General features: G+C 44.0%; 2 protein-coding genes across 2 annotated transcripts in view; one reads left to right on the forward strand and one right to left on the reverse strand.

The window, feature by feature from the left end:
• The window catches only part of TUT7 (terminal uridylyl transferase 7), a 45,574-nt gene extending 33,647 nt beyond the window's left edge, over positions 1–11,927 (reverse strand). The window contains exons 1-4 of the mRNA XM_081213526.1: positions 11,752–11,927; positions 6,703–7,218; positions 2,752–2,930; positions 1,081–1,197 (exon numbers count right to left, since the gene is read on the reverse strand). Coding sequence (XP_081069652.1) covers positions 1,081–1,197; positions 2,752–2,930; positions 6,703–7,198 — 792 coding nt within the window. The 5' untranslated portion in view covers positions 7,199–7,218; positions 11,752–11,927. The remainder of the gene's footprint in view (positions 1–1,080; positions 1,198–2,751; positions 2,931–6,702; positions 7,219–11,751) is intronic.
• Positions 11,705–21,330, forward strand: part of DAPK1 (death associated protein kinase 1) — a 552,849-nt gene continuing 543,223 nt past the window's right edge. Inside the window, exon 1 of the mRNA XM_081213542.1 lies at positions 11,705–11,720. The gene's annotated coding sequence lies outside the window, so the exon portion shown is untranslated. The remainder of the gene's footprint in view (positions 11,721–21,330) is intronic.

Raw genomic sequence — 21,330 nt, forward strand, 5'->3', positions numbered from 1 at the left:
TCATGCCCAGATCAAGCATGAACCAATTGCCCCAACTTGAAAGGCTCCCACAAACTTGCCACTTTCTGATCTCGGCTCTCTTACCCAAGTACATACCTGGCTGCAACATTTGTTCCTCCGTTTCAACCTCCCTCAGCTGCCTGAAGGTCTCTGGCTCCCACAAATGTCTAAGCCACAGAGCCTAGGACTTGCCGATCAGAAGGCTGGCGGTTCGAATCCCAGCAACGGAGTGAGCTCCTGTTGCTCGGTCCCTGCTCCTGCCAACCTAGCAGTTCAAAAGCACGTCCAAGTGCAAGTAGATAAATAGGTACCGCTCCGGCGGGAAGGTAAACGGCATTTCCGTGCGCTGCTCTGGTTCACCAGAAGCGGCTTAGTCATGCTGGCCACATGACCCGGGAAAACTTTCTGCAGACAAACGCTGGCTCCCATAGCCAGTAAAGCAAGATGAGCGCCGCAACCCCAGAGTCGTTCGCAACTGGACTTAACTGTCAGGGGTCCTTTACCTTTACCTAACTTGGGGTCTATTGGTGTTTCCTTCCCCCTATATCTCACATCCCCTGCTCTGCTTCGCCAGAAGCGGCTTAGTCACGCTGGCCACATGACCCGGAAGCTGTACGCCGGCTCCCTCGGCCAGTAAAGCGAGATGAGCGCTGCAACCCCAGAGTCGGCCACGACTGGACCTAATGGTCAGGGGTCCCTTTACCTTTACCTTCAGAGCAAGAATGGCTCACCTGCTTCAGCCCTTTGGCTGCAGGCCACTTCCTCTTGGACACACATGCAGCTCACAACATGCACCTATTACCCCTCCCTGCGTCATCTCTATTGCTCCCTCCCCACTAGTTATAGGTCCCAAGCACAGAACATCCTGCCCTGAAGCAGGAAAGGTTGGAATAAGGTTGCTGGGGGAGGGGCAATGTAGGGGCCCCCATGTTTAGCTGCTGCTGCTCATCAGCTACCATACTGACATGTGATATTTTGAGCTTTGTCTTAATAATCTGCACAACACACACACACACACACACACACACACACACACAACCCCTGTAATGCTTTTATAGCTCTGACTGGCCGTTGACTCACCTTTATGTTTTTCTTGTGTCTCTTTTCTTTTATATGCTTATGAGCAAATGCCACCGACTCAATCAAAGTATCGCATAATTTGCAAGTATATTTGGCTGTTGGGTAACTTCGAGGGCGCTAAGGAGAACACAATGCATTAAAATGTATTGATTTTAATTTATTTATTTCCTAAAATTTATTTACCGCTCGATCGTAGAAAACAACAACTTCAAAGTGGTTTACAGAAAAATTTCAACAGAAATTTAAAATACAGTCATACCTCGAACGCCTTGGGAGTCTAACATTCTGGCTCCCGAACAATCAAAAACTGAAAGTGAGTGTTCCAGTTTTTGAACGTTCTTTCAGAAGCCAAACGTCCGACGGGGCTTCTGCAGCTTCCGATTGGCTGCAGGAGCTTCCTGCAGCCAATCAGAAGCCACGCTTTGGAAGTCAAATGTTTTGGAAGTCAAGCAGACTTCCGAAACAGATTTTGTTCGCCTTCCGATGTACAACTGTATACAAAAAGTTTAAACCAGAATAAAACAGACTAAAACAAATCAAAGCTTCAAGAAATATATCATTTCACAATGTTCCTGTCAAGACGAGTCACCTGGACTCAAACCATTTGTCAGAAAACATCTAGGATCATTTAAATAGCACTGAGAACTAGCATTTCAGTCCTATAGGAAAGCTATGATATGTATCTCCATTCATGCTGAACGGACCTTATTTCCAGTTCACTTAACAGCATGGTCTTTCCTGCACAGGCATGATACTCATATTGAAATATCTATGTACTACCTATTAAATCAGGCAGCTCCCTGACTCTAAAAATTGCTTAAGGGCCAATAACGTGCCTTTGATTCAGATTTGCAATGATTTTTACATATTCATTCCTTGGGCCTAAATCTGAGCTGCACATTGATTTCTTCAATATCTGTGATGACAAGTGAGAATTTTATTAATAAAAATTACCCAGACATTTCATATTCCTGGATCAGCTCAACATTTAAGTTATGTTAATGATTTTGTTGTGTGATTGGAATTTTTACAAGAGACTATGGATATGAGAGTTAACCACTTCAAAGGAATTCTTTCCTTGAGAAGAGAGGGGAGAATTAGACCTCTTGACGGACGGACTCTCAACACACACCCTCCTGAAAGTGTCTGCAACCATACAGAGATGTGACTTTGAAGAAGGATCTGGGTAAGCCTTCCCATTTTTTTATTCTAAGGATAGTATTGTGGCTTATGATGTTTAATATGAATTACATCAGATCATCAGTGTATCACAGAAATGGTAAGAATAAGAATACTTATATAGCATTCCAGCTCTTTAGATTTTCTACCTATTGACCATTTTGCTGAATGTTAAAAAAACCTTCAAATATTAATACAGTACGTCTACTCTGCCCAATGCAAGATTCATTAAACCCAAGTAATAAATTACAGGTGTTCATCCAAATTATTGCTGCTCATCATAATGAACAAGCAGCACTATCCCCTTGTAAGCATTTTCAAATACATAAAGTAATCTGTGGTTAAACATGTTCTTTGCTTTCCCAAGTCCTTTCCCACCATTGTTGCTCTTCTCATTTGCCAAGCATATTCCTAACTGGTATTCTTCAGTACCAATATTTGCACATTTCACCCCAAAACAAGAATATATATATATATTGCAGAAATAGCTACCTTCCTCAGCCTGTAAATGAAGTCTCGCTTAAGTCGTTCTTCAGCCTGTTGAAGCCCTAGCAATTCTTTTGCTGTCAGCAAAGACTCATCTATAACCGGCCCATCCATATCCTCCTCTTGATCATTTTCTTCTTTTCTTATCCGTCTTGATCTTCTTGGCTTCCTATGTTTCTTTGTTTCTTTTGAACAGTTATTAGAACAAAGTTGCTGTAAGTGCACGGCACAAATAACGACTGTGACCTTAGTGCATTTCCGCACCTAAACAAACCATCGTTGAGAAACCATTCAAGCTTCAGATGGAATCTACAGTTGCGATGCAAAAACTCTTGAGTTTGCAACCCAACAAGGGAAGGCACAACATAACATAAGGCACCTAGAATATGAAAAGATGTGCAGTACAATCCAGTGCCCCCATTGTACCCAGGAAGACTTCACTTGCAACTCTATCCTTTGCTCACTTACCTGGGAGGAAATCCCTTTGCCCTCTCACTAGCCATATATAAAACTTTGCTGTTACTGTGCATAGGGTTGCAGTCTTAAAGTATCGCTGATTTTATCTTCCTACAAATGCTGTTTTGGGAAGCTTTTTAATGTACTTATTAAAGAAGAGGAAGTACGTGATAAGAAGGCAAACCATGTTAAGATAACTGACAGGTGAACAGAACCAACAAAATGATGAAATATATTGGAGCGGATTTTTTATTTGGACTCTAATGCCTAAAGGGTTGCTGTGGACCCCAGAAACTGTTTGAAATACAGTAAGCCCTCAACGTACACAGGGGTTAGTAAAGGTAAAGGGACCCCTGACCATTAGGTCCAGTCGTGACCGACTCTGGGGTTGTGGTGCTCATCTCACTTTATTTGCCGAGGGAGCCGGCATACAGCTTCCGGGTCATGTGGCCAGCATGACTAAAACGCTTCTGGCGAACCAGAGCACGCACGGAAATGCCGTTTACCTTCCGGCTGGAGCAGTTATTTATCTACTTGCACTTTGACGTGCTTTCAAACTGCTAGGCTGGCAGGAGAAGGGACTGAGCAACAGGAGCTCAGCCCGTCGTGGGGATTCAAACCGCCGACCTTCTGATCAGCAAGCCCTAGGATCTGTGGTTTAATCCACAGCACCACCCATGTCCCTCCCACAGGGGTTACTTGCACTTAAAGCCAAAGTTGCATATGGGTGGGACTGCCAGTTTCCCCCTCCCCCTTTTAATTTTTTTTTAAAATTATTTGCCAAGCACATAAAGCTGAATGCATACAAGTTAAATGTGTGCAAGCTGCCGGGCTTACTGTATTTGCAAACCTTTTTTTGCCATGTGAACCACTTCACACTCTGTGTACTCCCCAACAATTATGGGGTCAGTTGTCCTGTGTTGTTTAATTCCACCCCTGTTTTTCAGTTTTTAAAAAAGTTTAACTTACTTATGGGTCCAATTTACCTATCTGGACAAATGGGAAAGTGAAACTATCAATGCCTAAGCTCATTGAGACCCCACCCCATCCCCAAGCAACTTCTCAAAATAGGGTAGGAAAACCTTAGCATTTTGCCCATATCAAAATTTCAATTTTTATGTGCTTATACCACTTCAAGAGCACTGTAATAGATTTTTATGTTTGTATATCATATATATAGAAACAGAACAAAATGTACATTCCTATGCACACACGAAACTTATAAAGGACCCCAGGAGTCAATTTTAACACACACACACAAAAGTTAATCCTGCTCATAGCTGTCAACGTTTCCCTTTTTTTAAGGGAAATTCCCTTATTCCGAATAGGATTCCTCGCAAGAAAAGGGAAAAGTTGATAGCTATGATTCTGCTCCAAACTGGCTTTTATCTTAACATAGTGCAGACTCACAGCACTGATTTCTTTTTTGTAATATAGGTGGTGATCATTTCGCATGGAGGTTCCATACCTGGCCCCCACCTTGTTCTGCCATTTTCCAGGTCCAAAAGGACCCAAATGTCAGTGATCGCACATCAATTGGATGCACCTAAAATGGTTGTCATCTAAATTCTTTGGAGGCAGGGAGGACAGGCCTCCTTATTAGGCTATCAGGTAGACTGGATTCCTTCCATTATTTACTATGAGTCCAGTATTTCAGACAGGCATCGTTTTGCTTTCCCTTTCATTAACATTTAGGCAGGAACCAACAGTTTGTTTTAGTCTACGCTTTTGAAATGTGATACCACATCCTGTTTTGTTAAAGTAGAATAGTGTTGAAATCAATCTCAGGGTAGTATTGAACTAAATTTTACTCAGAGTAGACCCACTGAAATTAATGGCCATAACTAAATTAGATCCTTCAATTTCAGTGGGACTGCTTGAAGTAAAACATAATTGTCAAATTACCCTTAACCTTTATTTTCAGATACAACTTTAAAGGGGTCTACTGAACCCTAATAGCAGATAAGCACTGTCAAAAAATGGTGAAAAAGAGTTAACTTGATATTATTTTATTTTTTACTTAAATCATTTCCATACCACTTTATATCTCAAAAAATCTCAAAGTGGTTTGTTTTTCTTTCCGAAGTTTCCCAAACAGCTCCTGGTCATTTGAATTGCATTAAAAAATTGAGATCACCTTAAAATTCTCTACCCAACCAGTCACCTGTATGTTTTGCTTAAGGTGTGGGACTAATCTTGGTAACAGCTAGGCTTTTTGTTTTAAAAAAAAATGGGAGGCGGCCAATGCTTCTTTATTCCAAAATCCTAGGTGTGTAACCTGATCTATGTAGCATCTAGCAAAAATTTATTCAGCCTCCGTCTTGGAAAGGAGTCTACAAAATCATCTTACGGCTACAGCATCTGGCCTACTTTTTGCATGTGTGTGTTGTTTGTCCCCCAACTCCTTTATATCTTACTTGTTGAAGAGTTCTGCAGAACTCAAAACCTTGTTATTATTTTGTAACATTCTGGTTGATCCTACTAAAGGTATTACCCAACTGTGAATTTTTGGAATTTAAGCTTGTGTCTCTTAATATTTGTGTCACCAAACAGAAAACAGCATTATCCTAAGCATCCTGTTCTCATGCTACATTAACTTACAGCCATGAATGCAGGTGGCAGTAGAGGAAATCAAGCAGTTTTAAGATAGGGATGGGGAATCTGTGGCCCTCATTGTTGAACTACAATGGCCATGCTAGACGCAGCTGATGGAAGACATGGTCCAACAGCAACAGAAGGGAAGCAGGGTTCCCACCAATGCCTTAAGCTTTTACTTAAAAGCACATTTTTATCCCTTAAGCGCACCCACTCAGGGCTTTGGAAGTAGCCATATGCCCCTGGCACCAGTGCACATTTGATTTGGCTACAGCAGGTGGCTGAAGATGGAAAAATCTCAGACGCTTGTTTTACTCAATCCATGTAGGGTACAATACACCCCAAAGTACTCTTGTGTAAGCTGGGGATGACCATCACCATTTCAGTAAGGATTGTGCAACACAGCTGCCCATTAGATTTTGTCCCCAAGTACCGATTCTGCCACATGGGCATTTGTGCAATACTGCGTAAATTTAAGGGCCTAATGTTTTGCTGTTTTAAATTTTAGATGCCATTCTTAAAATATTGGGATGACTGTTTATGAATCTGAAATATTTCCCCCCAACCTTTTCTTGAAGGTTTCATAGTTACTAGGAAGGCAGATAACAACACAGCTTTTAGCCACTTACCTCATACAGGATACAGCTATGATTGCTACGAAGAAAACCCCACAATAGCTAAAGCAAGATATAGGATTGATATCAACCCAGTCATTCTTTGGTTGTTTTTTAGACTAGCAGGTACTGTGCCATAACTTAGCAATAAAACACTATCTTGAAATATTGTAGATTTTATATTTTCTAAGGTTAGAAGATACCTAAAGACAATTCTTAAGACTACAGTCATCCCAAAATATTTAAACACATTTTAAAATACAAGAAAATGATCTAAAGGTGTTTATATTACCAGAATTTCCTTTCCTATCTGATAAATCGTCACTTGTTAAGTCTCTCTGGAGCTGCTTCCTTCCATTTCTGTTTCCTTGGCTCTCACACTCATGAGAAGAATCCTTCCTTGTTCTGTTAACCACAGGAACCCGGGGTGTAGATCTGTATTCTCTCCAACTGTCTAAATTAGCATGATGGTTGTCAGACACCCACTTTTTAATTTGGTCTTTTGAGGCTTCATTTATCCTCATCCCTTGATTGTGAACAGTGTTTTTAGAAGAATTTGGGTGATTTGAAACACCGTGTGCTCCCTTTCGGGGACTTGTTCCATAGTGACCCAGTGCTCCCTTTCTTTTCTCAATCCCTATGTCCATCTTGTTGCCGTGTCCATTTCCATAATCATCCATTGCTTGGTAATCGTGACGTAAAGCACACTTCTGGAAATCCTCCTCATTTAAAATCCCCCGCTCCTTATTACGTCTGGCAAAGCACGGTTTTGCGGCATCTCCCATCATATTAGCTGTTCGCTCTTTCCCTGTGGGATGGGGAAAGAAAGACATGTTCAAAACGGGACAGGTAGGATGCCATGAAGAGGGCAGTGATGAATGTGACTATGACTATGTGGGAGACTTAGGGTCAAATTTGCACTGAGCTTACTGGGGCACCTTGGGCAAACTACTCTCTCTCACCCAGCCAAGCTTTTACAGTCATACCTTGGGTTACAGCCGCTTCAGGTTGCACTTTTTCTGGTTGCGGACCGCCGAAACCTGTTAGTACTGGAACAGGTTACTTCTGGGTTTCGGCGGTCGCGCATGCGCAAACGCGGGTTGCGAAAGCTGCAGGTTGCGAACATGCATCCCGCACAGATCACGTTCGCAACCCGAGTGTCTACTGTATTAGTAAACGTAGATTCATAGATTTGTAGAGTTGGAAGGGACCAGAAGAGTCATCTAATCCAACCCTGATCAATGCTGGAATCTTTTATCCAATGGGGGGCACAACCCTGAGATTAAGAGTCTCAAGCTTTACCAACTGAGCTATCCCACATAAGAGAAGCCCAGGCCAAAGGCCACCTAGTCCGGCACTCTGTTCTCACGGTAGGCACCCCAATGTCTATAGAAAGCATGCAAGGGAGAACTTGAGCACAAGAGCATACTCCCCATCTGTGATTCCCAGAAAACCAGTATTCAGAGTCATACTGCCTCTGACTGTGGAGGTAGAACAAAAATATACAGTGGTGCCTCGCAAGACGAAATTAATTCGTTCCGCAGGTTTTTTCTTCTTGCGAGTTTTTCGTCTTGGGAAGCACGGTTTCACATAGGAATGCATTGAAAATCAATTAATGCGTTCCTATGGAAACCACCTTCAGACCAGGTCCAGGGACAGTCTGTCCCCGGACCTCTTCTGAAGGCTGGGGGGGGGGCAAGGGCTTTTCTTCCCACCCCCAGCCTTCAGAAGGCTGTTCTGAAGGCTGGCGGTGGGAAGAAAAGCCCTTCTTCCCACCTCCCGCCCCGCAAGCTCCGGGGACAGGAGGGCTTTGCTGCCGACCGCCAGCATTTTAAAAGCCCCTGCTGTCCCGGGGCGATTTTAAAATTGTGGCGGGCGGGAGCGAAGTCTCTACTGTCCCGGGGAGATTTTAAAATGCTGGGGGTCGGGAGCGAAGCGTTCGCTGCCGACCCCCAGCATTTTAAGATCGCCCGGGACAGCAGAGAAGTCTCCGCTGTCCCGGGAAGGCAGGCGGGGGGGAGCAAAGACTTTTGCCCCCCGCCGGTCTTCAGAAGAGGTCCAGGACCTCTTCTGAAGGCCGGCTGTGGGCGAAAGTCTTTGCTCCCGACCGCCAGCAATTTAAAACAGGTCCCCGGAGATTTCCCTATGGGCTTTCGTCTTGCGAAGCAAGCCCATAGGGAAATTCGTCTTGCGAAGCGCCTCCAAAACAGAAAACCCTTTCGTCTTGCGGGTTTTCCGTCTTGCGAGGCATTCGTCTTGCGGGGTACCACTGTATTACCCCTACACAAAACAATTATCAGATTTTGAAATATAGCATGAAATATGAGAGAGAAGAAAAATGTGTCACAGAATAAAGTTTATGCCAAGGATTGTGACCATCCAAGGTAGTCAAACTAATACTGTAATATATGCAGATTTATACAAACTGCAGCGGATTAGCAGCTCCAGCAAGACTATTGCCTTTAAGAGCTCCTCTGAAAGGTGTGGGTGGGTACACAACCAACATTCCTCAACCTCTATCATTCTGCTAATGACCTAGAAAACATATGCTACACCCAACAAAGAGCACTGAACTCCAAAGACTAGTACAGCAAATAAGAAGCTGATGAGGCAACTATACAGCGCTAGCACTTTGAACTTCAAATTACAGGACTTGCCTCTTGCTCTTGTATTAACAGAGGCAGAAGTTGCAGAAAAGGAGTGGCATCAGTCTTAACTCATCCTATGATGAGTGTGCTTGGCTTGTAGCTGTGAGAATTACATACATCCATAGATGTCAAAATTCCCCACCCCTCTGTCTGACAGGATTACAGAAAGCAGCCAAAATTAACGGCACAACAGATAGCACCTTTGGAACATGAATTCAAAGTGTACTGTATAAAATGGCACATAGAAAGAGAATTAAGTGAAAATAAAAGCAGGCAGCAATCAGACAAAAGCATTAACTCTATGCATGCAGCAAAACTGTAAGAGATTTATTTAAAGTCCAGCCTGATTCTATCATTCTTGAGACTGAGGGCACTTTATCTTCATGCATTCTTAAGGAAACCATCACCTGCTAAGCAATTTAATGTGCATGCAACTTACAATAAGTGTGCACATAAAGGCTAAGGTTATTTTCCTTAAAAAGCAGGACTTCTCTTTCATCTTCAACTGGTATATCAAGTTAGCTGCTTTGAACAGGACAGTGAATCTTTGTGCAAAACCATCACACCACAACCTTACACGGGAAGGGACCATAGGTCACAGCCACACGATACCTTTAAAGAAACCCTATTCCACCGTAAGTCATGGCTTCACCAAAGAATCCTGGGAAAGGTAGTTTGTTAAGGGTGTTGGGAATTGTAGCTCTGCGAGGGCACTCCTAATAATTTTCAGCACTACAGTCCCCAGGATTATCTGGGAGAAGTCATGACTGTCTAAGTGTTTTAAATACACAGTGTGGGTCTGACTCATCCCTGGGCAAGAAGTATTTGTGACAAACTTCCTTGTTGCCAGGACTTCTTGCTGGCTCTTGCAAGTGAGCAAGCTAGTGAAGGAGGGTTGGGTTGCTTGCTGCCCATCTACCGACTGAGATGATTGCTGTGCTAGCTGCAAAGGAACAAAAGTGTATCCCTCCACAACCATGATGGAAACACAGAGGATTAGCGGTGAGGCGACAGATCACTCTGTCCCTCTTCCACAAGTGTGTTTGACAGAAGGCTCCCTCAAAAAACTAGCCTGCTAAGACTCTACTTGTCAGTGTTTCCATTTTGGCTGCAGATGAGGGGGCTTCCCCTCCACGGCCAGTATGGAAATATAAGTTACTGGCCTCTTTAGAGGCCAATACAACAGACAAACAAAAATCTACAGGCTAGGTCCTTCACTATAAGGCTGACACTAGCTCTTTCCATAGGTCATTTCTTTTTATGTACATTAACAGATTCTCCATGAAGATGAGAGAATATCATAAGGATATCCTCAACCCTTCTGTTTTCTAATCATGTCTGGGGTAGGAGCTGACCACTATTTTAATTGTCACACAAAAAGGCACAGTGTCAGGGAAACATACAGTGGTGCCTCGCAAGACGAAAATAATCCGTTCCGCAAGTCTCTCCGTCTAGCGGTTTTTTCGTCTTGCGAAGCAACCCTATTAGCGGCTTAACGGATTAGCGGTTTAGCAGCTATTAAAGGCTTAGCGGCTAAAAGGCTATTAGCGGCTTAGAAAAAAGGGGGGAGTGAAAAAAATGGCAAGACTTGCAAGACGTTTTTGTCTTGCGAAGCAAGCCCATAGGGAAATTTGTCTTGCGAAGCGCATCGAAAAACGGAAAACCCTTTCGTCTAGCGGCTTTTTCGTCTTGCGAGGCATTCGTCTTGCGGGGCACCACTGTAATTTCCATATTTCTGCTTCATCCTCACCTTGAGTCCATCCACTTTTTCCTTTAAAAGTGCTGGTGGTTACAGCTGCCAAGCAGCAAGAACAGCACGTTATATTTGAAAGTGTCCAACCAACAATAAACTCCGGCAGTCACAACTCACAAGGGAGTTGTTCCCTGGACCCATCAAATACATGTAGCTCAGTAAATATGTAATTACTAAGGCAGAAGCCAATAGGCAGAGCTTTTTAACACAGAAGACTAAAGAGCACCTCTGAAACTTCCCTGCTTTGTCTTTCACATATGAATGCTACAGCAGGACAGAACGAAGATAAAGCCTATTACTTAATCAAATGTACATTGAGGCCTACATTACTTTATAAAAATTGTGTGTGCAGGTAACATTTCAGTCCCTATCGCAAACAGATGTAAAATCTCTTAGGAAAAAGAGCTAGGTACCTTTCCAGTGAACAAACCGATTTCTGCAAACCTCCCTGAGCCCCTTTAAGGATGGATGGCCGGTCTCGGGAGCTTCATCCTCCCCAACATCTCCTTAAGGCGAGCGGTGATCACATTTGAGGATTATTCTCCAATTAAAGCCTTGACTACACAGCCCAATCGATTTTATTTTATTTTTTCTCTGCGGCCGTGAAACAACAACACACGGGAAAAACGCCTCTGGCACCGGGCGGGGGTGATGGGGGTGGGTGTCGCCCTGGGCTCCCCTCCCCTTGCCCAGGCTGAGGTGACTGGGGCCACTTTGGGGGGGGAGGGGAAGAGCCCTTCAGGCCCACAAAGACCCCCCTTCCCCTTCCCCTCAGGCCGCCCGTCTCCCTCGCACCCCCGGGAAACTACCGGCGGCGGGTGCGCGCTCCGCCGTCCCCACCCGGGAGCCAGTCCGTGCCTCACTGCGGGTGGGGGGCGGGGAGAGAGAGAAAGAGGCGGCGGCGGCGGCGGCGGCCGGTCGGGTATGAGGATGAACTTACTCGGTAACCGATCTAACCGCCCTTCGGGCCGCAGCCTCCTCGCTTTCGCCTCCTCGCCCTCGCACCCGCCGCCTTATCGCCGCTCCATTGTACCGAGGCGGAAGCCGCCCGCAGCAGCAGCAGCAGCAGCAGCAGCCCCAGTCGCAGAAAACCGTCCGAGATCCTTGCCCCCCCCCTCCTCCGCCGCCTCTCCTCGTTCCTCGTCCTTCCGCCCTCCAGCTCCTCCTCCTCCCTCTGCCCCGCCCCTCAGCAGCGCCCGTCGCGCCGCCTTGGCGCCATCCGGCGCGCGGTGTTTACCTCACGGTCTGCGGGCGCCATGACACGAGAGGCAGGGGAGACGCCTCTCCCGGCCTTCGCGGCTGGTCGAGAGGAGGACGGCAGAGAAGGCACGAAGGCGCGCTGACAAAACACAAACACCCACACACCACATACGTACAGCCCTAGCCACAGGGGAGGGGGTATAAATAATAAAAATTATTGTGAATTATTCTACGTAGTTTTTATTTGTATGCCACCTTTCCGAAAGCATGCTCAAGGCGGCTTAAAGGTAAAGGGACCCCTGATCATTAGCGTGCAGCTTTGGGTCATGTGGCCAGCATGACTAGGCCGCTTCTGGCGAACCAGAGCAGTGCACGAAAATGCCATATACCTTCCCGCCGGAGTGGTACCTATTTATCTACTTGCACTTTGATGTGCTTTCGAACTGCTAGGTTGGCAGGAGCAGGGACTGAGCAATGGGAGCTCACCCCGTCGCGGGAATTCGAACCGCCAACCTTCTGATCGGCAAGTCCTTGGCTCTGTGGTTTAACCCATAGCGCCACCCGTGTCCCTCAAGGCGGCTTACAACATGAAAATTTAAAAAATCGCATATTATTATTCATTGAATAGATTTCTGCTTTTTGAGGGGGTTACAACCCCTCACAAAGCTGCCTGGTGCACAAATAAGGTGGTAGTAGAAAAAGATACAGAAGGACGAGGGGGGTGGACAGACTTCTTCCTGCCCGGCCTTTCCTTGTGGGTTTCTCTGGATGACTCTCTTGATGGGTAGAAGACATTCATCTGCCCTGCTTATTTAATGGCATCTCATGCTATCGGGCACAGACACATATTTAAACCATTCCCTGCCTTAGTATCCATACTTTCAGCAGAATATGTGTGCATAGCTGTCAACCTTCCCTTTTCTTTTGCGGGAAATTCCCTTATTCCAGCGCCGTTTCCCGCTGCTGTCCGCTCCTAACCCATAGACTGTCCCCGGGACAGGTGAGGCTGCTGATCCCTTATTTTCAAATCTGAAAGTTGACAGCTATGTATATTTTCGCTTTACAGCTGTTACTTCAAATACCAGGGCATCAGGGGTAGGTGGGTATGAGGGTGGCAGGGCACATAGCTCTGCTCTTTGCTCCACATTTATTGTCAACTTGCACAGGAAATGTATCTGTGCTTTAAATATTGTTGAAATATTGTTGAATACTGGCCACAGTTGGCTAAAGGGGTGGGAAGGGGAGAATAATCAGTAGGTGCTGTGCCAGTCGTGGGATGGCAAGTCGCAGAATTCTAAATTATCATAATAATGTGGTTGTGGATGGGATGAAATTGTATTTAACCATCACTCATCGTTGTGATTTATGTTCAGGGGAAACTGTAATTCACGTGGAAGGAAGGCATGAGCTTTAGTAATGTTGTTTGTAGTTTTTGCCATTTGTTGAACATGGCATGTCTAGAAGGGCCATAGAGAAGATGAAGTCCAGTATTCCAGCTTTACTAGTTGTTGCTGTTTTTAATAGGATTGCCTGATGGCCTTCTGATTTTTTTTAAAAAATGATTTACAGCCTCTTCATCTACATATTAAAGTAGTAATAGCACAGTAATCTCTTCAAAATAAAGGTCTTTGCAACATAGCACCACACCCAAGCAGAAACTAGGCCAAACTAGCATATATGAAGGACTCTTAACCTCATCTATGGACTGATTAAAAGGACTTAGATGTGACCATGTTGCCTTGGAAATAATTGTCAAAATGGCTTCCAAAACATAATCACTACTCAAGGTGTGTTTATAGCTGGCTTTTCCTTTAGGTCTGCTGTCAGAGCATGTGTGAGAAGGCTTGAGATACTGACTAGTACACTATTATCCAAGGGTGCAAACCTGTGCACAGTGCTGCTAGCTATATTGTCCTGCCTGAGATTAAAACAGTTTTTGATGGGTTCTTGAAGGTAAAATCGATGTTGAATGCTCATTTGCATTCTGCCCCTTCTCTTCTGAACAACTATACAGTATTAACATGAAAGAGAGGGAGAGGTGCTTTAAGCCTCATGCTTGTAAACACTACAACTTTAAAGCTATTTAAGCCTCACACATGGGGGGTGCGGGTACACAAATTAGACTTTTTGACTGAAATGCCAAAAGGTGGGATTTTGCCACCACATGCAAACACATAGAAAGGAGACACCTAAGTGGAAGTATGGCCATTTATAACTGACTAAAATTATGATTTCCAATGCATCAAACATGAGATTTTAAAAATGTACTGTATTGTTTAATATAACATAAAAATTGTAGGTGTGTGGCCAACTTAGAAAGGGGATTTTCTTTCTGTCACACCGTAGGGAATGCCCCTTCTAAAATGATATCTACTATCCTGTGCTTATAACTCATTCATTCATTTGCAAATATATGCAGGTTTAGTTGATTGTTGATTATTTATTAAATCATGCACTTAATATTTTAAAAAATTAGCCAGGCTATAGCTGAACTAAAAGAGAAACCATTGCCTTTAGCTGTTCCCTTCAATACTAGAAATACAGACCTAGATTAACTTTGACTCTCTGCTTCTTCACTCTCTGTAGTGGCTATCAGTGCTATTTTTCCTAGAAAAGAGGTACTGGAATTCACCACGAAGGCTTCTCTTGTTCTCTTATAATGACAATGGTATCCACCAGAGCTGCCAGAACTGAGTTCCAGTGAGTTCCAGCTGGAAAAAAAGCCCTGGTTATAATCAATCAATTTTTGCTAGGAAAGTTTTCTGAACCAGCAGCAGAATACTGGAAATATTTAAGGAATGTTAGATTCCAACACTATATTTGCTCTCTTGCTGACATAACTTCCATTTGATGCTGATGTGTTCAGATCACTACCCTGAGCAATGAAAAGTCCTGAGGCACAACACTTATTGATGTTTGATTTCCATTGGAATGCTTAAGAGTAGGTTGGGTGGAAACAGGAAGGAAGGAAAGAGGATAAGGCTCCTGTCAGGGAGGGAATTTCAGTAGGCGTATATAAGCAAATTCCCTCTTCTTCACAGCTGTTAAAGGCACAGAACTATTAAGGGCACTCCTTTGCTTATATCAAAGGTTACTCTTTATATCAAAAGGATACACTTTATATCAAAGGTTACGCTCAAAGGTTACACTTTGTTTAAAAATGTTTAAAGAATACTGTATGGTAAAAAGGTAATGGCTATGAGAAGTTGGTAAAAAAGATTTAAGTTTTAAGCTCTAATATTATTTTCATAAGATAAAACAAGAATAGAGTAAGGTAATGTAATGATTAAATATTATGAATCATGGATTTAAGTTTTAAACATCAAGGATTTTTATAAGATAGGATGATAATAGAGTAAGGTAAAGTAATGATAGAATATTACGAACTTTGAAAAGGATTTGCTGTGACAATTATTAATCAAGATACAAGAGATGGGAGGAGGAGGAGGTCGTGGAAAGAAGGTAATGGAAATTGGAGAATTTGAAAAGGATGGTTTTATTTTTGTTTTTTTCTTATTTTTTCTTTTTTTCTTTTTTGTAATGTTGTCTTTTTGTGTATTTTTTTTAAAAAAATTCTTCTGTCTCAATAAATATCATTTAAAACAACAACAACAAAGGTTACACTTTGAGTAAGGCCTGTGTTTAAAATGGAAAAGTAGAAGAGCAAAAGAGCTGTCCTCTTTGGTATCTAGCCGCCCCACATGTATGGAACGAGGCTGTATGAGGATGAAGACAGATTTCAATAGGAGCTAGAGATACTGGCTCTCTTGAAACATAATGTTTTGTGATATAAAGCAGTGGAGGAAACTGCCCCTCCATCGCTATTCAGCACCCCGTACCTCTACAGTGGTACCTCGGTTTACGAACTTAATCCATTCCTGAAGTCCGTTCTTAAATCAAATCCGTTCTTAAACTGAGGTGCACTTTCCCTAATAAGGCCACCCGCCCCCGGTGCCCTTCCACCGTTCGGTTTCCATTCGTAGACTAAGGTAAAGTTCACAAACCGGAACACTACTTCCAGTTTTGCAGAGTTTGTAAACCGAATTGTTCGTAAACAGGACTGTTCTTAAACCGAGGTACCATTGTAAAACATAAAAATATACCACAGTGGTTTACAACTTTCACAAAACCCATATGATAGAAGCATTAAAAAGTTTAAAATAACATGTCCAGTAGGTTTCTGCTCACACTCACACATCCCTCTCTGCTCTCCATCCAGAGTTTATGGACTCATTTTAAAGGTAAAGGTAAAGGGACCCCGACCGTTAGGTCCAGTCATGGCCGACTCTGGGGTTGCGGCGCTCATCTCGCTTTATTGGCCGAGGGAGCCGGCGTACAGCTTCCGGGTCATGTGGCCAGCATGACTAAGCCACTTCTGGTGAACCAGAGCAGCGCACGGAAACGCTGTTTACCTTCCCTATTTATCTACTTGCACTTTAACTGCTAGGTTGGCAGGAGCAGGGACCGAGCAATGGGAGCTCACTCCGTCGTGGGGATTCAAACTGCCGACCTTCTGATCGGCAAGTCCTAGGCTCTGTGGTTTAACCCACAACACCACTCATTTTAGCCAGACAAAAATATTTGGGATGCAAAGCAGAACCAGTGAGCAGTGTGTCTTGCGGAGATTTCTGAAGGCATTTGGACCTGAAGTTTCCTACTCCTCACCCCAACTGCAAGATGATGGTGGACCATGGAATAAAATAATGCAAAACTGTAAAGTATAGGTGAGGGACAGAAGCAAAGCTGGGACTGTTTGGGGATGGTGTTCCCAGTTTCATTTTAATGGTAATCATTATAGTACCACAACATTGTTGTGAGATAATACAGAAGTTTCAAGAGTTGTCAGTTTCCTTCTGTGTCTGCCAACTCGCTTGCTTTCCCACTAAATCATGCAACTGACCTACAAGATCAGTTCAATCTGGGTACAAATCTGATTTGTAATGGCAAGAGTTTTAAAATCAACATTTCTCACTAGATGGCAGCAGATTCATAATAATGTGTAGAAAGGATTGTAGCTGCAGCCCAAATGTAGATTTCTGATGTGTATTCACATCACCTTGTGAAACTGTCCCTCCCATTTTATACACAACATAATTTCTATTCAGTAGTCACTTTCCTATAGGAATATTTATATAAGCCTTTTTGTATGAATAGCTAACATATGTGCTGAAAACAGTTGTATGTAAACTTGAAAGCTGCTCTTGACCAGATATTCCCAACATGTATACACATACTAATTTTCATATTGATGAGTTTGTTAAATTTATTTTATTTATTTACTTTATTAAATTTATATTCCACCCTTTATCCCAAAGGAGCGCAGGGTGGCAAGCAACAAGTGACAAAACAATAATAGAAAAATTAAAGGTAAAGGGACCCCTGACCATTAGGACCAGTTGTGACTGACTCTGGGGTTGCGGCGCTCATCTCGCTTTATTGGCCAAGGGAGCCGGCGTTTGTCCGCAGACAGCATCCGGGTCATGTGGCCAGCATGACTAAGCTGCTTCTGGTGAACCAGATCATTGCACAAAAACTCCGTTTACCTTCCCGCCAGAGTGGTACCTATTTATCTACTTGCACTTTGATGTGCTTTCGAACTGCTAGGTTGGCAGGAGCAGGGACCGAGCAATGGGAGCTCACCCCGTCATGGGGATTCGAACCACCGACCTTCTGATCGGCAAGTCCTAGGCTCTGTGGTTTAACCCACAGCACCACCTGCGTCCCTAGAAAAATTAAAACATGCATGTAAAACTATCATTCATTAGAATCCTGATATAAGCAGTGCTTTTTTTCTGGTGGAACGCGCCAGAACGCAATACTGGGACCATTTCTTTGGTCAAATTCAGGAAGATGGGATGAATGGGGTGTCACTGGGCTGGAACTAGCCAACCTCCTTTCTCCAGGGGAAGATGGTGCTCATCAAGGAATTGTGAATGGTGGGAGTGCTGAGGGCGGGGAAGGAGTCTTCTGACATTGTCCCCCTCCCCTTAGTACCACTGCATGTGGCCTCCCCTCCCCATGGAGCCCAGAGGTGCAGGCCATGGCCATCCCTCCTCTCCAGCCCCTCCCGGCTGAGGGGATAAAAGTGTGAGGGAGTTAAAGAGAGTCCTTCCTCCACATTAGGGAGCACCAGCCTGGGCATTTCACACTTGCATCCTCTCCAACACCGCCTTGTGGTGTTTTTGTGAGGTTCGGTGAGGAGCTGAGAAAGCAGCAGGGAGAGAGAAAGACCCCTTAAGCTGAGGGATGCTCTAAAGCTGTGTTTCGGAGCTGCTGAAAACTTTGCTCAAGGCGAGAGCCAGATGTTAAGAATCAAGCAACAGGGTCATAGAATTGTAGAGTTGGAAGGGACTTCTGAGAATCATCATCCAGTGTTTCTCAAACTTAGGTCCACAGCTGCTGGTCTACAACTCCCATAATTCATTTGTCATAATTCATTCACTGTGCCATTGAGAGCGTGCTCACTTATGGCTTATGTGTGTGGTACGGAAGCTGTACTGCCCAGGACAGGATGGGGTTGTGCAGGGTTGTTAAGGCAGCAGAGAGCATTGTTGGCTGCCCACTCTCCACCTTAGAGCAGATTTATGCCACAAGGTGCCATAGGAAGGCACTGGACATAGTAAAAGATCCATCGCATCCTGGTCACTGTCTCTTCGAGCTCTTGCCGTCGGGACGGAGATACAGGTCGATGAAGAGAAGAACGAGCCGTCTTAAGAACAGCTTCTTCTCCAGAGCGATCTTGGCCCTGAATGGGAAGCCCGGACTTTGAAAGTCATCTAATCTCCCTTGCTGTATTATACTGTATTGTTTAATTAGTGTTTTTATGGAGCAATCAAGTAATTTTGTTGTCCCCGAAGGGGGCAATGACAATAAAGATATTATTTATTTATTTATTTATTTTTATTATTATTATTATTATTATTATTATTATTATTATTATTATTATTATTATTATTATTATTATTATTATTCTACAGTGGTACCTCTGGTCACGTACTTAATTTGTTCTGGAGGTTTGTTCTGAACCTGAAACTGTTCTTAACCTGAAGCACCACTTTAGCTAATGGGGCCTCCTGCTGCTGCCGTGCCACCAGAGCACGATTTCTGTTCTCATCCTGAAGCAAAGTTCTTAACCCGAGGTAATATTTCTGAGTTAGCGGAGTCTGTAACCTGAAGCGTATGTAACCTGAAGCGTATGTAACCCCTTGTACCACTGTACCAATAAAGGCTGAATGAATGAACTCCCATCATCCCTGACTACTGGTCCGCCTAGCTAGGGAGGATGGGAATCTGCAGTTGATAACAAAAATCAGGAAGCGATTTCGAGAAGACGAGGGTAACATCTTCATGGTGAGTACCGCCACCTTTTATTCTTGGGGGGAAAGCACTGGATATAAGATTCACAAAAAATCCTGTGCACTGGTTCCATGTAGCACTTTCTTCGTAGATGAACGGAAGGGGCTTTTTGAGTGAGGAATAAACTGTGGCTTTAACTCTGGCCTGGGCTCCCAGTGGGCTCCCCACAGCTGAGGCTGCTGAACAAACTCTTGGGCTTGGGTAATGTTGGGGGTTTGCCGTTGGCAGTGGGGTTGTTGCTCTTGTTGCTGTTGGCTTTTTTGTATCTTTAGTCCAGATCTTGTTTCGATCCATGTGGAAATGGTTCCGTTTGCTTGTGTATTCGTAATGTTTCATTTATTTTTTATGACTAATTTTGTTATGTTGTACCGTATTTTTCGTCCCATAGCAGGTCGGGGAAACCGAACCAGGTCGAGGAACAGCGGGATGGTGGCGCTGCGCCTCCCTGCTGTCCCCCTAGCTTGTGGAGCTGGCCCATGTCTGCCCAGCGCGAGGGGTGCTCTGCATCAGGGCGCCCCCCCCCTCGGGGCCGGCAGGCTGCTATCCGCAGCGTGGGGAGCCTTGCGGGGAACTCCTGCAGGGCTCCCCATGCTGCGGATGTATGCCGGGCGCGGGGGGTGCTCTGCTTCAGGGCGCCCCTAGCGCTGGGTGGCAGGCTGCTATCCGCAGCCTAGACATCCCTGCCGGACCTCCCGCAGGGCTGCCTAGGCTGCGGATGTGTTCCCGAAGCCTGGAGAGCGAGAGGGGTCGGTGCGCACCGATCCCTCTCGCTCTCCAAGCTTCAGGAAAAGCCTGCATTCGCCCCATAGGACGCACCCAGATTTCCCCTTATTTTTGGAGGGGAAAAAGTGCGTCCTATAGGGCAAAAAATACGGTAGTTAAAGTATTTTTCTCATTTGTCAGCTGTCTTGAGTTTGAAATGTAGAAAGGCAATTAAAATTACATATATGTATGTATAACATCAAGGACAGATTGTGCTGTTCTTGTTATCTTTCTGTTCCACTGAAATCAATGGGATTTGTTGTGTTGTAAACTGTCTATTTGTGAGCTTGATTAAAGGTGGGGGTTTTTGGGTTTGTTTTTTTAAAGGCACAGTGACAAACGTTTCTGAGCTGATGGGGTTGGATGCATGCAATGATTCCCAAATGCATCAGTTCTGACAGTGGCAATGATTTTTCAAGATATGTCCTCACCCTATAAATCCTGCCTCTCTTTCCTTATAGCAGCTGATGTATTCATGGAAAGTTGCAGCTGCAGTGGAAAACCTTAAGTCATAACTCTTCCAGCCATCTAACTGAAGCACATATGTGTAAACTAGATGCAATATTTTATTACGGTTTTATTTTGCCAGTAGTTTTGCAGACCACATTTTCATTTTCTTTGTTTCTCTTTTTGCCCAGTGCCATGTTATCTAATTTCTCCAAAAATATGACAAGTTAAACACAAGGTGTTAAAAATAGATTGGAGTGAGTCTGAGTCATTTCCCCCCTGCAAAGTATATACAACTGGGATGGGAGTAGGAAAAGAGCTAATTAAATATAATTATTTCTAACATGTATACATAGCCAATGCTAATTGGTTCTGCTGTAATGGACTGTGTTAGTTTACTTTGGCCAGTAATCTGGCCCATAGTTTATTGCAATTTTGCTTTGGTGGTGGAATCATCATTATGGATGTATATGATTAATTACCACAAAAGTACAACAGTTATACCAGTTGATAGTAGAACTTTGGGGCCTGATCCTGCTACAGTTAGTATTCACAATGAAGCCCAACTGGAATGAAAGGAAAGAAGTTGACTAACAAAGCCCATTGCTTTCAATGGGAAATGCAAATCTGGGGTTGGTAACGTGCGGCCCTCTGGTTGTTGTTGGACTACAACTCTGAACACATTTTACTTGAAAGCATTCATTTCAGTGGTGCAGACCCTCCAAGTGTCCCTATTTTCCAGGGACGTCCCTCA

Source organism: Podarcis bocagei, assembly GCF_964188305.1.
Source record: "Podarcis bocagei genome assembly, chromosome: 11".
Lineage (NCBI taxonomy): Eukaryota > Metazoa > Chordata > Lepidosauria > Squamata > Lacertidae > Podarcis > Podarcis bocagei.